This window comes from Solenopsis invicta, chromosome 12 (genome assembly GCF_016802725.1).
Source record: "Solenopsis invicta isolate M01_SB chromosome 12, UNIL_Sinv_3.0, whole genome shotgun sequence".
NCBI classification, from domain to species: domain Eukaryota; kingdom Metazoa; phylum Arthropoda; class Insecta; order Hymenoptera; family Formicidae; genus Solenopsis; species Solenopsis invicta.
Genome location: NC_052675.1, coordinates 17,952,772 through 17,969,262, shown reverse-complemented (window position 1 = coordinate 17,969,262; position 16,491 = coordinate 17,952,772). Strand labels below are relative to the sequence as shown.

Sequence of the window (16,491 nt, the reverse complement as noted above, 5' to 3'; positions counted from 1 at the left end):
GGTGCTGGGTTGCCTTTCTTCTCTCAGGTATTATTGCGAGTCTCGCACCGCATGATCGCGGGTCCTATTCATAAGCGTTCATGAATAGAGGTTCATAATTCGTGAAATTACCGTGTAACTTTCTGCGAATATTTCTAAATGATTCGTCATAGGATCAAACGATTTTAAGTACTATACGAAGAAAGCTAGTCTTTCAATTACACTTCCTCTTTTTTATCTTATTTTTATGACACGGATTATTTCAGTATTTTCTCTTCTCGTGACCAATTAATTGAGCAACATTAGTAATCTGAGCATAGCAAAGAAAGGCCAAAGTCATTACTCTTTATGTAAAATGTAGATTGATATAATACGGATTAATTCAATTCAGTTCTTATAATTTCAAATATAAAGATGAGAAATCGCCTTTATATATCGATCAATAGTCAATTATGATGTCTGATAATATTTTTTGTGAATTACAATTAGCACTTCATGCAAACGGTGCGCCGATTAATTATATTTGTCGGTCTTTGACACACAACTACAAACAAACTGAAGTACGCACGTAATGATAAGCAAGTTAATAATACTTCGATGCTAACACGAATCTTTAAACATTTTCTTTATTAGGTATTTGATTGTATAAAATGAATCCACCATCAAATGTAAAATCTTTAATCGTGGTATTATCACTGATTAAACTCTTTCACCGTTTCGCTACAGAGCCTTTTGAGTTTCACATTTTTAATTGAACTGGAAATCCAATAAAATGTCACGATTACTAGTTTTTAGGAATTAATAGGCCGAACGGTTTAAAATCTATCAGTTCAGCGTTGTTTAACCATGTGTGAAAATGAATTTGGTATATTTTAATTTTTCCTTGATTCTACATATTTAATTCTTGCGACTGGAATAAAACTAGCCCGAACGGTCCCCTAAATTGACGTCAGCGACAATTCGAGAGTTTGACGTATCTCGACATACAGCCTATCGAAAAAGCTTTATACTGTCACTTGGATTTTTTAGTCCGAGAACCAGTTGGATCGGCGTTGCGCAATAGTTCAGAGCGCAGTAGATATTTCCATTATTATTTACATAAATATCATTTGTATAATGCACAGTAACCTCATTAAACTGACGTGCATGAATACAGTTAAATGAACAAACGAACGTTTATTGCGCCGCAAATTAATAATAAACTTGAAACGCGTCTAAGTATTATATAAGCATTACGTATTAATATCGTGTAATAGAAAGATAAAAATAGCAAATAAATTCAACGTGAAATGTTGTTAACAGGACATATAAAAAAAATTGTTCTTTACATTAACTTGTATTTATCTATTGTCTCGTAGGAGAAAATAGAACATCGCTGTAACGAGAAAATTGTCCTGCTCCACAATGTTGCACTTTCGTGAATTGTTCTATTTGCCATGCCATGATCTGAGATCGTGAGTCACGCTCTGTCACTTTTGCCGATTTATTCGCGACCGCGAAACGTAAAGCCATTTGCAGTTGTGGCAAGAACTGCAATTAGAACCCTCTCTTTTTTTTTCTGCACCGCAACATCGTGTCGCTCACGAAAACAACGCGTGATCATATGCAAATCCGTTGCGTATCCTAATTATAGCATGGCGATTCCATTCGCTCATAACGATAATATCGAAATCAACACGGCAAAAACATTCCAATAATTCAATCCTGTTTACAGTGTAAAAAAAAGACTGGAGGCTTTTCTAAGCGAACGCGATCGACATGTTATTACGTGCCATCGGTAAATGACTGATTCCCCGCATGGTGAAAGTTCGAGAATATGGAGCGCAATTATGACAAATGCCTTGTTTATGGCAAGTGTTATTTTCTGCATTGTAATCGCGTTTTGCGCGAGCGAGCTTAGATCTGGAGCTCTAACAACTTCAAATAATGCACATATAATTGTATAATAACTGGCTATTATATAGACTATTACGACATTTGTAGACATAAATTAAATTTACTTTATATCACGGAACACAAAATGAATTTTTCATTTAATGCCATATGAGATACAGATGTAAATTATGTCACGTAAAGCTTACTTATAATAATTACTATAACGTATATTATGTTACGTTATCAAACTGCTGATTGCAAGAAAGTATTGCGAAATTTCTGATAACAGCGGTTAACAATCCGGAATTAAAAATTACTCTCTTTACCGGTGCTTCATTTAGAATGCGGCGCAACGTCTTTGTTGCAATCATGATTGATGGAAACTCGCGTATAATTACGCCAAAGGTGCGAGGAGGCGTACGCGTTCGGCGTGACGCAAAACTTTCTCGCGGTCAACAAACTTTTCGCGATAACCGATAAGTAGTCATCAAGGTGAAAACGATTAGATAAGTGTGCAGAATTCTTCTGACGAGCGTGCGTAGATCATAGATGTGCGCGAGTTCGTTTCGGAGACAGCAAGACGTTCAGTTTCGACGGAAGATGAAATACGAATTCCTCTTAAACGCTTACAGCATTGGCATTTCCTAACTAAATTACTGAGATTATGATTCTCACGAATTTGAGATAAGGTATGTTACGATAAAATGAAGAAATTGGTGCGGCTATTGCTGTCAGTATTTTTTACTTCACTAAATTATTTCTTTTTTGTAAATCTTATGTATAATAATAAATAATTATGTTATAATTACATAAAGTTAATTATATAAAAGATCTATTTGTACAGAGTCTATTTTACAGAGAAGAGATCTATTTCAGGCTGATTAACTTGAAATTGTAAAGATTATTGCAAAAGTGCGGTTTATCTGTATATAATGCGATCATTGAGAAAGAATAACACAATGACTTCACAAAATTATGAAATAAATGTAGTAAAATGTAAAACGCAAACATATTGAATGTATAACAAGTCGAGTTTATAAATCTTTAATGACGTTAAGAAACTATATAAAAAACTAACAAAACATGTACAATATGTGACACACGTCATTAGTACACGCCTTTTCTGCTCATAACTCTTTCTCAAAAATAAAACAACGTTTCCAGTAAATACGATGGAAATCGAGCCTCTAATCAGTACACGTACGCAGACGTATCGTGAAGAAATCTGAAAGAAGATCTGCACAAGAAGTTCATTAATCGCTTTTACATGCTAGAATTATTATGTTATTAGAAACGTTATCGTGTATCGCCAGGTCAATTATCCGACTAATAATTTCAGTTTTAATTCTAATTTAAATACAACATAGAGATATGTTAAAAGCTATATGACAATATAGGAAAATATAATAATATTCTCAAAAGAGAATATTATTAAAAATACTTATTGCTTAGGTATATATAATTTAATGAGTCTAACTGCTACAGAATGTTGAAATAACGAAATTAAAATTCACCGGACGCTCTCATGGAAAATACCTGGCGCTGTTGGAGACTAATTTGAATACGATTCACACGCGGCTCGATAATATCATTATAAACTCTACGTTGCGAGGGGCTCGTCTCGGCTGCGAGCAGCTCGACGATAAATGCCGTAGCGTGAGGTGGAATTTCTGGCTCTTCGACTGATTATCAGTGGCAGCCATGCCTATTAATGTGGCCGTGCCTACGCGGATAGTCGCGCTCGATTGGTCCGGGAGTCAGTAAACATGTTTTTTTGTACCACACCGATCTTTTATCGTCATCGTCGTCTAAGGACGACTGCGTTTATATAAAACGGGAGAGTGCTACGGAAACACTGTATTTCACGTCAAGAGAAGAGACGTCGTGTCTTCCAGAGAGAAGGACTGGCACCATGAAGGACGAGCTCAAGGTAGCGAAAACGTTTCGATATACTAAATTTTCTTTTCAGAAAAATTCAGTGCAACATTCAGTAAAAGCTGTCTCTTTATCACAGAAGTAATAGCTAGAAAGTTATCCGATCTAAATAATTTTTAATTGATAAACCAAATTTTTCCATGTATTTTTGTTTAAAATTTAGTATAATATTTAATAAAACATTTCTCTCTTTAAATAAGTGTAAGAGATGAAGAGAAAGAGTATTTTAATGTAAAAATCGCTAAAATTTAAAATAAAACTTGACATTGTGTGTCAAGAAAAAGTTAGCGTGTTTATTCTATCGAAAAATATTTTTCTAGTATCTCCCTGGATTTGGCTGCGAATTCTCCAGCGAGGATGTGCGTTGTCCAGGAGCGCTGCCCATTGGGCAGAACAACCCGCAGAAATGTCCATATGGTCTTTATGCAGAACAATTGTCGGGCACAGCGTTCACTGGTGAGTAAAATCACCTTGGCTTGCTCAATTCTTTCAACATTCTTGGAGTAATTTATTTTATATACTTTGAATTTTAACTGTACTTATTTTCATTTGATTTCTCTATGCTTTTAACTCATGCGTGATAATTTGTTTTATTAAACGAAAAGTTAGTTTAAATTTTGAACTAAAAAAATATAATTTGTTTTAAAATTAGTAAATCGGGGAGTATAAATTTATGTAATAAAGTAAAATGGAAAATCTTGTTTGTTTTGAAGTAAATGGAAGATTTGCTTTGGTTTCGAAAGAGATAAATTTGTTGTTAGCTTAGGTGCGATTAAATTCCCGCCGAGTCATCTATGTCTAATCAGATTTTGATAAAAGAAATCTTAAAATAGCACAAATTTTCTGTGATAATAAATGTCAATTGAGTTAGATTTCTTATCATCGCAATGTTGTATCAATAATGTTGTTCAATAATTCCTAACACTAGACGTTATCACTCGACAGTGTTATTATTTCTATTTTTTAGCTCCGCGAAGTCAAAACAAAAGATCTTGGTTGTATCGGATGAGACCATCTGTACTGCACAAACCGTTTAAACCCTTCACTAAAGCTCACGGTGCCGAATCTTATGTAAGAAACGATTGGAACGAGACTTATCCCAATCCCAACCAGGTAAATTTTTAAATTCAAGGATCGAGTCAAAATAGTGATCTAACTAAATGATTAATATAGTTTTCAAATTTTGCTTCTTGAAAATTGAAAATTCTTGAAAAATTGAGCTTCTTAACATAAATAGGTTTCTGTTGCATTGAATTGTATAAGTTATGAACTATCGAAAGGACTGGCTTTCCCTAAAGTTAATTGTTCACACTTTAGCTAAGATGGAAGACTTTTGACGTCCCGACTCGAAGAGATCCCGAAGTCGATTTTATTGACGGTCTTCACACTCTGTGCGGTGCCGGCGATCCTAAGATGCGCCAGGGCGTTGCGGTGCACGTGTATCTGTGCAACGCTTCTATGAAAGACAGAGCTTTCTACAATGCTGATGGTGATTTTCTTATCGGTAAGTGATAATGGAAAGGCGACTTTTTCCCAAGGAAAAAGGAATGCGTCTCAATGTTTGGTTGCAGTGCCACAGTTGGGCGAACTACAGATTACTACCGAGTTCGGTAAGATACGATGCGAGCCGAATGAAATATGCGTCCTTCAGCAGGGAATGCGATTCTCTATAACTGTCTTCGGCCCGACAAGGGGTTACATCCTCGAAGTTTTCGACAATCACTTCCAGCTGCCAGAGTTGGGTCCAATAGGTAATTCGACCAAACTGTTAAACAACTTTCACAATTAATTCCTCGCGTGGAGAAATTAATTGTGGAAGTTGTTTAATGCCTCTGAAACTTGGAAAAATTAATCCGACTTCACTCAACGTTAACGACAGACTAAACTTTCGTACTTTATCTTTGAGATAAAGTAACATGTGTGACTATGCCGTCGTTGAACAATTTAATTTTTTTCTATTTGGAAAATTTAATAAATTAATAAAAAAGGTAATTTAACAAATTAATGTTTCTTTGAGCAAATTAATACGCAGGAGCGAATGGGCTGGCGAATCCGAGAGACTTTCAGACACCAGTGGCCTGGTACGAGGATCGCGAGATCGATTACGAAATCGTGTGCAAATATCAGGGAAAACTATTCGTGGCCGATCAAGGTCACAGTCCTTTCGACGTGGTTGCGTGGCATGGGAATTATGCGCCGTACAAATACGATCTCAATAAGTTTATGGTCATTAATTCCGTCTCTTTTGATCACTGCGTGAGTAAACATTATCATACGAAGATACTGCACATTGAGAAAGGAAAAGAGAAATAAAGAAGTAAAAGAAGTTTCTTCAATCTTTTTACTTATTCAGCAGATTTGATCATGGTCACTTTCGGAATGTTAAATAGCTCTTAATTCCACAGGATCCATCCATTTTCACGGTACTGACGTGTCCTACTAACAAGCCTGGAACCGCCGCGGCCGATTTTGTGATCTTTCCACCCCGATGGTCCGTTCAAGAGCACACTTTCCGACCCCCTTACTATCACCGTAAGTATTCTTAGAAAGTATGTATCTTTTGCATTTGTTTACGCACCGAGGCAAAAATGAAACTAGTCTGCGCAAACTTTTCTTAACGCGACTTAACGTGAAAGGGAAATTAAAGTGTACATTAATAACGTTTAAGATTATTGGACTTAAATTATTACATTACAATTTTAAGTAGTTTGTTTGCATTAACCCTGAAAAAAATGCAAATTTGATAAATATTGTTTTGAAATTTTATACAAATAAAAATTAAAAATTGTAAGAATTAAAATCGAAAGTTATAGAAATAGATATTATGTTTAGGAGACGTCTTGAATGCTCGAGACTTTTAAGTCTTTTTCAGACATTCTTTGAAGCTTTGGTTTGCTTGGTAACCGCTTTGATCAAACTGTCGATTCGTCGGTCCGTGACGCGTTTACTAGCCACGATCGTCGAGAAATTGCGGATTCTGCGGTTTTTTTCCCTGTCATCGGTCTCGTGGGGTCGATTACGCGCGACAAGAGTTCGAGCGCGAGTGCTCCGTCGAACTCCACCGTCGGCGGTGTCTTCGTTCCAGAAGAGCGCTCCTGAAAATTGTGCAACCGAGTTAGCTCAGAGAAAACTCGAAATTTTTCCCGGCGGCCGATCGCACAATGTCTCTTTCTCCGACAGGTCGTTTCACCGATTTCCTATCGTTGCGATCACGATTCGATCGATTATGACGGAACGGGACGGGCCACTTTCGTTCGACGTCGCGGTTGTCTTTGTCGCTGTTGTCATATTTCGCTACATTATCGCGCTCTCTTGTCGAGAAAGTCCATCGCGTGCAAAGAGAAAGACGCGTAAGCACAATGCCTATCACAACGAGGTTGCATCTTTACGATGCATTAAGTAATTGAAAGCCACGAGAAGAGGTCGTTATCGGTATCCTCCAATGTCCATTCTGTTCGTTATACAGAAGTTGTGCGAAATTATAGTATCGATTGGAATAATTGTGACGGACTGAGTACGCGGTGGTATTTTTTGATCGTAAAATTAGTGCTGATTATCAAAGATCTTATTAAAAACTGATGATGGCTCGTCATTTAATAGCTATGATAAATAAGCGGAGAAAGTAATTACCGCTTTTGTCATCGGTGAATATCGAAAGCGTATATAAATGTGCTTATATATGAAAGAAATTATGCATACTTATTCGGTAATTATCGTGAAATCGATATGGCCGCGAAAAGACGACAAAAACTGTAGAGAGATTTGCGAGAGGCTTTGTGAATACAAATATTTTATGATAATTCTTCTAAAGATAATGTTTCTTTAATGATAATTTTAATTTTATAAGTAAAGATTTTTTTAATATAAATTCTCTATTAATTTATTTATAGTTTTAATTTTAACTCTTTAACTCAGATTTTTTTTTACTTCGTATTTAGTTTAATTTTATTTTTCTTATTTTTGTTATTCTTAGAATACGACACATAGAAAAATATCATTTTTAAGAAAAAAAGCGATTACTCAATTGTCTTTTAAGTAACGACTAATTTTGCAAATAATATTTTCTTGATAATAATCTTAATCTGCAAATCTATGAATTCATCATAAGCATGAAATTTATTCAAAGTATATTCTGAATTCTGACAATTTAATACTTCAATTAAGAATATTAAGTCAAAACAAAACTTTGATTTGCTTATCATTCTGATTTTTCTTCGATACAAATATTCTTTGAAAAAGTATATATTATTTTTTTTTAAATATGTGACAGTAAATCTTTTTAAAATTTGAATATATTTTATTCAAAACAATTATTAAGAAAATATTCTTTTTAAAGATGACTGTTGCTTATTAGAAGAAAAAATGGTAAATTGAGAAATTGTTTTTCTCGGCAATGTTTTTCTGCATTTAGGATATTAGAACATTGGAATTTAATTAATTAATTAAATCTTCTCTGCCCACTTTTTCTTTACATGCATTACATTTATACAATTTTATTTTACTAATGTGAAACTGCGCAACAACATACGAGGCTACAAGCAATATGTATCTCGGAATACTTTTGAGCACCAGTAAGAGTAGCCGTTCGCTGCTTTCTCTGAGATTTGATAACCAGTATAGCGGCGTATTCAATGCGGGCCATTCTCCACGTTAATGAATAAGTCGGCGGCGCGTGGAGAGCGATAATATGCAAAATACGCGTAATTTCCATTGCAGATCCGACCGCTGCGTCTCGTTGCGCGATCACGAATCGCTTGTGATGTATACGCGCTCGTTTCGCATACCGACTTGTCGATGATATCCGCCAACGATGAGGATTAACGTTGGCAAGTCGGTTTATTGCAAGTACTAAATGACTAATTTATTGTTGGTAGACGCGAGGTGCATTATGCCATTTCGCGGTAAATTTTTCCGACTATCTTTATCAAATTGTACACAGAATAAAAATTAGTATTAAATTAACAATTCACTGTTTCATATATAAGCAAGAATATAAAATTTTCTTGGAAGAATTCATAATCTAAAACAGACATAATTTGCTTACGTGAAAAAGAAATTTTTCTTCATGTAAGCAAATTATGTCTATTCAAGATTATAAATTCTTCTAAGAAGATTTATATTCTTGCTTACATGTATATAAATCGTTGATTTAATTTTTTTTTTTCTATGTAGCTGTCATTTATAAAAAATTTTATCGGCGACTTGGAACTTATATAAACGAGTCTGAATTGATACATTTTAGCGTGATTTTTCTTAAATTTGTTTTTTTTTTTTTTTTAAATAAAACGCGAATTAATTTGCACTATCGATGCAATTAAGTTTGACATTTTACTCTGTCGATTTCTTAGGAAACTGTATGAGCGAATTTATGGGATTGATAAAGGGTCGTTACGAGGCAAAGGAAGATGGTTTTTCTGCCGGTGGTGCATCGCTGCATTCTATCATGACTCCACACGGTCCCGACAAGCAATGCTTCGATGCCGCGTCCAAGAGCGAGCTAGTGCCAGAACGGATCGCTGACGACACGCAGGCATTTATGTTTGAAACTTCATATAGCATGGCTGTGACAGAATGGGCTAACAAGCTTTGCAAGCTGGACAATGAATATTACAAATGCTGGCAGACTCTACAGAAGCATTTTGATCCCAACAATAAGTAGATCAAAGATGCTCAATGGGACGATCAAATCCGTCTTCATTTTTTCAACATGTTTACGAGAAAGACGATCTGTTATCAGTTCCAAGATAAATTTTTGGCACAACTTTACTTGCCGCAAAAAAAATCGTAAGACCATTCTTTTTGAACAGTTTATTTTAGAAACTTTGTGTCATCTTTGAGAAGAGAAAAAAATATTATCTTGCTGATTTAATTTGACGATAAGAAGAAAACAGACATCAAAGAGTTTTCTCTTTCAATAGCGGCGTTTTCAAGAGTGTTTTAAATATTTTTTTATTATTAAACTATTATTATATTACCGGCAAACAAGTCTTAATATTTTTGCTATTGAAGGAGTACGCGTTGCGATTTTTTCTCCTTCGGTCACCTTTTCATGGTATGTCGTATCCATAAAGATATCGTGTAATACTGCAAAGTTATCTGGTGCGTGTAGCGGGGACTGATTATAAATTCGCCAACATTGCATTCGTATGAGAAATGTTACCGGGTGCAAAGAACTTTTAATCGCATCTACTGGTTACTGAGTTCTCGATATGCAATTTGACGAAAGTATGTTAAACTATGCATAACTGATATTGGAAGGTACTAAAACTTATTTTGATGTTAAAAAGTACTAAATTTTACTTTCTTATAACGCTTAGATATATACTTATAAAAATTTATTAACTATCATACTTTATATTACGATTAGTGATAGTTAATTAAATATATTACTCAATTATTAATTATGTTTTCAAAATGTGCCATGTAATTATAAAACAATTTTTTTAAAAGACAAATGATTAAATCCATGAGATAAAAACTAGACAAAATTAATGAGAAAAATGATTGAAAAATCAGTGTTTCCCAATATAAAAGTAAAATTGGTCAGTTTGGCTTCTGAGACGCACAAATATTTCTTTAATTAATCAATGAATTGTATTGAATTAGTAAGTTTATAAGATTTAACTTAGTAATTAAATAATTAATTTTTATATAATCAGAAAATAACTTATCTGTAACATTCGTGAGAATTATGAGCAACTGTTGCATTTTGTGAATATTAATAACTGCGCGACTATTATCATAAAATCTATACAAATTCTTCAAAATGAGGTATGTTTTTCTGAATAACTCTAATATTTAGATAATCTTTTTTAAATATATTGTATCTATAAATAATTTAAATGTATCTACATCTATTATATTAATTTTGCACGAGCAATGAATTAAATAATACTTTTAGAATCTTCCAAGTAATTTTATTATATTTATTTTTGTAGAATTAAATATTTTATTGTTTTAATAAAGAACTCGTATTTTACGAAGATTCTCTCTTTCAGCTAAATTAAAAAGATTTGTATAAAACAATTAAATCTTTTTACTTTAACTCGAAAAGAGCAGAGTAATCTTTTTGACAAATAAAAGATTTTTATTAAATCGATAAAATATATACTTAGTTCTATAGAAAAATAATGTTAGAATAATAGAGTATGTAATTTTTCTGATAAAAGATTGACATCAATTTGTAAAAAGTTTACGATTTAAAATGATATTGCAGCTGTATATATAATTTACGTTCACAGCAACGTAATTCGTGATGAGATTACAAATCTCGTCTTATCTGATTATAAGATCTAACGTCCGCATAAACGTTCGTGAAATCCTTTTACCGATCAAGACAAAGCGTCATATTATTGTATCCAATGTATCTCAACTGCGCTAATTGATTGTCTACGATAATAATTCTTTTAAATAAACGCTTTATACTTCTGTAATAAAATTGTTCATAAAATAAAATAAAATAGTATGTTTCTTTCTTCTTCTCTTGTTAATTTCCGTGGTTTGAAAACCGATATCGCACTTTTACATACATTTATTTGCTATCTTATCGAGATGCGAGGAAATTTATATTTCCTCAATTAGATTTCTGCTTGTAACGTACAACATGCGCTAAATTTTAAGTGCTAAAAAATAAATACTCCAAAATATACTCGAAAAGAAGTACTGGTACATTGGTTTTCTTCTATATCTCTCTCCGTTTGAATTATAATCAACGCAGAGAATCGCTGGATGATTCGAATGACTCATCGATGATCTATCTTGTAGAGACCGTTCTTGTCGACGACAAGCAACGCAACGAGTAGTGCTTGGCGTTTCCAGCAGAGTCTTCTTCGCGTCGACGCGTAGTTTGCGACGCGACCTCGCGCTCGAACAAAGTGGCTTTTGACGCTGTTTCGCTGTGTCGCGTGCGATATTTTGCGTCGTTCAACGTGGAGCGCGTTCGAGTGCGAGTCAGAAGTGCGTGGAATGGTAATCGCGACGAGCGTCCGAATTACCGTCGCGATTCCGCCGTAATTTCGTCGCGCGGTTGACATGGTCGAGGTCGGTGACACGTGCTGCCCACCGAATATGTTTCGCATCGTCGCGTGAGCGGGCAATAACCCAGAAGAATGCGAGAGACAATACGCAACGGCTTCCTCGTCGCCGTGGCCGTCCTGTGTTCCTTCACCGGACGCGTCTCGGCCTCGTATTGTTATCCGGACTACTGCCAGAACCTGGTAAGTATCGCTTTGCTCCGATCATCTGTTCATCGGCCTGTAGGTTTCTCCGAAGTGTCACATCGACCCATGTATACAGGGCGTCTCGGGGATCACTGGTGCTTTCTTCGAGATTCGCAGATGAATTTATTTTTTAATAATTATATTAATCTTGATTATTAACTGTATTAATTTTAGATAATTTAATCGAAGACACAATCCTTCTTTTTTATCATTTTTATAAGAATTGGTTTCTTTAATTTCTGATATTGTCGATGATTGTTACTTTTGAAGCAACTTCGAGTATCGCGTTATGTGTACAATAACAATAAGTTATATATACAAGGTGTCTCTTTTCTCACGTATTATCTTTCAAAAATAATCTTTTAAATTTAGATACGATTTTTCCTTCATGAAAATATCGAGGTATCAATAACTTTCGAATTATAAGAGAACAAAGAATAAGAAATGAATACTAAAAGTCTTCTCACAAATTATTTTAAGGAGCCAAATAAATTGCAAAATTTGTTAGCTAATTTTTAAGTAGAGTTTCTAATAAAATTTTTATTTGATGCTTAATCACAGAAAGATACAACGCTAAAAATTTAAAAATTGTTGTAAACAGTGATATTTTCACAAAGGAAAAGTCGATTCCAAATCAATCAGTCTCCTCCATTAAAAAGTAACATGCGAACATTTGGCATGACTTCCGCGAAAATGACTGTTTATATGATTAATGTCGATTTCAGTTATTATTTAATCTGATGATCGTGAGTAGATAGATAATAAGAATCGATAAAAAAAATAAAATGCTCATTTTTGCATTATATAAGCGACTGATGATAAAAGCTGAAATAAAAGTTTATCTTTAGCATTGTGTCATTCGATTGGTATAATCTTTTTCTTCACTTCGAGTTGACTAATTATCCATATCACATACAATTGCGAGACTTTGTATCCACAGTCACAATTTATATTTCTCTTTTTTTTTAGACTCACCTGGTACCAACACCGAGTTTCCATTGTATATTAACGCCAGTACAAAGGGGGGAAGGTAGGAAGCGATAATTTTCTTTAAGAAAAAGTGTTTCAATCAATTGATTAAATGTATCAATAACCAGTGTTTGCTGTTATCTATATAAAACTATCATGAAAAAAGATCAAAAGTAGAATCAGACGCGGTAAATGGTACGCGAAAAATAACACAAGACAAAGTTGAATCATGACATATAGATATATTGTACGTTTCGGCTTATCCTTCGAGCTATCATCGGCATATGTTGGCCGTGATTATAATACAGATAGTACATATGAAATATCATCAGTTACTGATATAGCTGACCAGTTTATTGGAGCACTTTTTCCTAAGAATTAATTTGGAGGACCATCTTTCAGATTTCTTAAATATCGTACGATTTTCTAGGTTGCGCAAAGCTGAAACTTGAGGATGTCGGAAAATCCAAGCGAGTCAAAGTCGCAATTTTCACACTGTATGCGTATGTGACAAACGTTAGTAGTTCCGAGAAGACGACGGCGTTCAACTTATCGGTTTCGGATATCAATTTTCATAGTAAGGAAACGTCAATTGTACTCAAGATATTTAACACACGTACGAAATAACTGTGCCTTTAATATCTCTCGTTGCTGTGCATTCAAGTTTTCTTTGTGTAAACCAGGATTAATCACGCGTTATCAAAACATCGATGATAACGACGAGAACGCGTGCAGGCACGTAGAGTTGTACGGGAACGCCAGCTACCCCGCGCCCAAAGACTTGTATGTGTCATGCCCGTTCAGCGGTGCTGGATACGAGGGGTCCTCGTATCGCTTGGAGTACCTTGCAATCGGGAAAAATTACGCGTACAGCAGAGAGTACGTGTTCCACGTACCGCGGCATGAACTTATCGGTGGGTTTCTCATTTATCTCTTTTCATTTCCGTCTCGTTAGTTTATCTTCTTTTATTCTTTTGTATTTTTTGTTTTGCATTCTTTTTCTTGGATTTACAGTCCATTTATCATAGGCAAGACTTTAATTTTATTTTCAAATTGTTATTTGCGTCTACATTTGCCACGTTTTATTTTTTGTTCTTTCAACACTGTATGTACATTTAATTTTCATCTCTTTTATTTTGTTTTTTTTTTCTTTGATTTGTATGTTTTTAGAAAGCTTGCTCTAGGATAATTAATAAATGATTTTCTCTTTCTCTCTCTCTATTTTCTCTCTCTCTCGTGGCTTTGTAACTATTTTTTCATAACTATCCGCGAATCTCTTCCAGAGGATGGCACCCAGGTCGAGACGTTCACGCCCTTTATATACATCGACGTGTCGGATCCGTCGAATCTGGCGTTGTACATACAACCGCTCCCACCAACGTACAACGTGACAGAGTACAAGGTGTGGCTGATTAACAACGACACGAGATCGACCGTCGTCAGCACGATCGTTCTCGCGAACAAACACAGCGAGCACGTAAGGCACAACTTCTCGGCGCCGGACGGCATCTATTACATCAATGTTGCGGCATTGTCGCATCCCGCGTGCGGCGAATATGGATGCGCGAACAGCACGTCGCCCTACATACACATAAGTAATTGCGATTTAGTTCGAAAAGTCACTTCACCTTTTTCTTCTTTTTTTTTCTCACTTTCGATTATTCGTCTCAGCACCGCTAATTTCCCGTTTTCTCACAGAACACGTGTCCGATCGACTGCTGATTATGATAATCAGCTTAATATGGATACCACCCGTACTATTGTACGCGCTGTACCACGCGTGCAAGCTGTACAGAAAGTGGGGTAAGAATTTTATCGATTTCTTATTCATCTTGTGAACACGTGACTCTCTGACTCGCTCAATAAATTATTTTTCCTTCTTTTTTTAAATATAGTTTTAAAAAGAATGGCGATAAGACCGAACTGCTTGCTGGTGTACTCACCGACGCATCCGTCACACGTGAACGTAATGGCGGAATTAACTAAGTACCTGCGATACTGTAATATCAATGCTATGATCGACATGCTCGACATCGCAGAAACTGCCAGCAAAGTGAGTAATCGAATAAATCGACGATGCAATATTATCGCAGTTGCTTTTAAAATAAATCCACGTTTTGAGAACAGGAGTTTGATTTATTTAACAATGCGCAAGTTTTTACGAACGCGACAATTCAGCGGTGAGATAATCGTATAACGTGATCTCAGGATCCAGGGCTCTGGTGCAATACAGCGTTTCAGACCGCGGACGTTGTGTTGGTCGTGACATCTCCGCCGACGTCCGCGAAATCCGACGCGACGATCGTTTATCGAAACGTAGACAACCACCTGTTGCGATTGCTGAAAGAAAACTATCCGCGGAGAAACAAGAGATATTACGCGGTATATCTGCCGTACTGCAAGTCGGATCATATACCGGAAGAGGCGCGGCTCTTCAAGAAGTTCCGCGTACCGGAGGACCTGACGAGGCTCGTGAAGACGATTCACGGTATCGTCTGTCTGCGATTCTTCGCGTCGTCGAGCGACGAGCTGCTGGAGAGCATCAGATTCGCTACGGCAAAGATATCCGAGGACGAGGCCGCCAGCGCAACGAAGAATACCGAAGAGACCGGTGAGTGGCTTTATCGCGGTAGATACTCGATTTTATTGTCATAGCAACACCTTGCTATCGCATTATTTTTTTCGATTTCTATATCAGATGAGATTAATCTTTTTCTATTTTATTTTCCCTTGTACTCAACAGGACTATTATTTTATTATCAGCAATTTTATACTAGTTCTAAATTTTCTTTAGACGATTTGTTACCACCGATCGTCGTACAAGAGACTGCCAATTGCGATGTCAATCGACCCACCGAGGTTCGTAGGCCCGGCACGCCGGACAGCGATGTTATACCTCAATCTTTCACGACACGTATCGACGAACTGAATTTACTCGGAGAGATTGACGAAGAGAAGTCCTTTGTCAATAATTCCAAGAGAAACGATTGCGAATTTCGCATAGATAAGTTGAACTTGTGATTTTTTTTTTATTTGTATATGAATAGTACGTAAGATTATTTTCGTATCATTTTATCGATTGATTTTATATTTGACTATAATTGATTGGAATAAAAAACTTTTCCATAAATTCATTGCCTCTTGTCTTCAGTGCTCCTGCATCCTGAAATCATTTATATTATATAAATATAACTTTACATATAATTATATTGCAATATGATATAAAAATTTTTATTACGTATAATTATCGCATTATTACGATTTATGCTGATTTTGCTTAAAAATATTTTTTTAAATATCATTAAGTAAAAATATTTTTAAAAACAATATTAAGTAAAGCAGAAATATATTTAAAAAAATCTTTTTTACATCTAATGATAATAATGTAGGAAATCACTTTATTTTCTTTTCTTCTATTTTCTACTCTTTTTTTTTAATCTCCCTTCAATATTTTTTTTAACTTTGAGCACACCACTGCAACAAAAGGAAGCACTGTTAGGAATCAGGTAAGAGT

General features: G+C 35.2%; 2 protein-coding genes across 2 annotated transcripts; both read left to right on the top strand.

Moving 5' to 3' along the window:
• Positions 1-748: 748 nt before the first annotated feature.
• Positions 749-11,266, top strand: LOC105195952 (homogentisate 1,2-dioxygenase). The gene is made up of 9 exons (XM_011161601.3): positions 749-2,543; positions 3,340-3,784; positions 4,110-4,245; positions 4,757-4,902; positions 5,107-5,293; positions 5,361-5,540; positions 5,822-6,045; positions 6,195-6,321; positions 9,138-11,266. Exons 2-9 carry the CDS (start codon positions 3,767-3,769, stop codon positions 9,446-9,448), a joined length of 1,329 nt encoding a protein of 442 aa, XP_011159903.2. The 5' UTR covers positions 749-2,543; positions 3,340-3,766; the 3' UTR covers positions 9,449-11,266.
• Positions 11,267-11,611: 345 nt separating this feature from the next.
• Positions 11,612-16,107, top strand: LOC105195954. The gene is made up of 9 exons (XM_011161602.3): positions 11,612-12,005; positions 12,978-13,038; positions 13,408-13,554; positions 13,661-13,891; positions 14,261-14,572; positions 14,676-14,780; positions 14,873-15,030; positions 15,186-15,588; positions 15,772-16,107. Exons 1-9 carry the CDS (start codon positions 11,898-11,900, stop codon positions 15,996-15,998), a joined length of 1,752 nt encoding a protein of 583 aa, XP_011159904.2. The 5' UTR covers positions 11,612-11,897; the 3' UTR covers positions 15,999-16,107.
• The last annotated feature ends 384 nt before the right edge of the window (positions 16,108-16,491 follow it).

Bases quoted from the DNA above. Each gene is read 5' to 3' on its own strand.
- LOC105195952 (XM_011161601.3), top strand. The intron at 6,046-6,194 runs GTGAGTAAACAT...TTAATTCCACAG, and splicing joins CCGTCTCTTTTGATCACTGC to GATCCATCCATTTTCACGGT. The intron at 6,322-9,137 runs GTAAGTATTCTT...TCGATTTCTTAG, and splicing joins CCGACCCCCTTACTATCACC to GAAACTGTATGAGCGAATTT.
- LOC105195954 (XM_011161602.3), top strand. From the start codon at position 11,898: ATGCGAGAGACAATACGCAACGGCTTCCTCGTCGCCGTGGCCGTCCTG. The intron at 14,573-14,675 runs GTAATTGCGATT...GTTTTCTCACAG, and splicing joins GTCGCCCTACATACACATAA to AACACGTGTCCGATCGACTG. The intron at 14,781-14,872 runs GTAAGAATTTTA...TTTTAAATATAG, and splicing joins CAAGCTGTACAGAAAGTGGG to TTTTAAAAAGAATGGCGATA.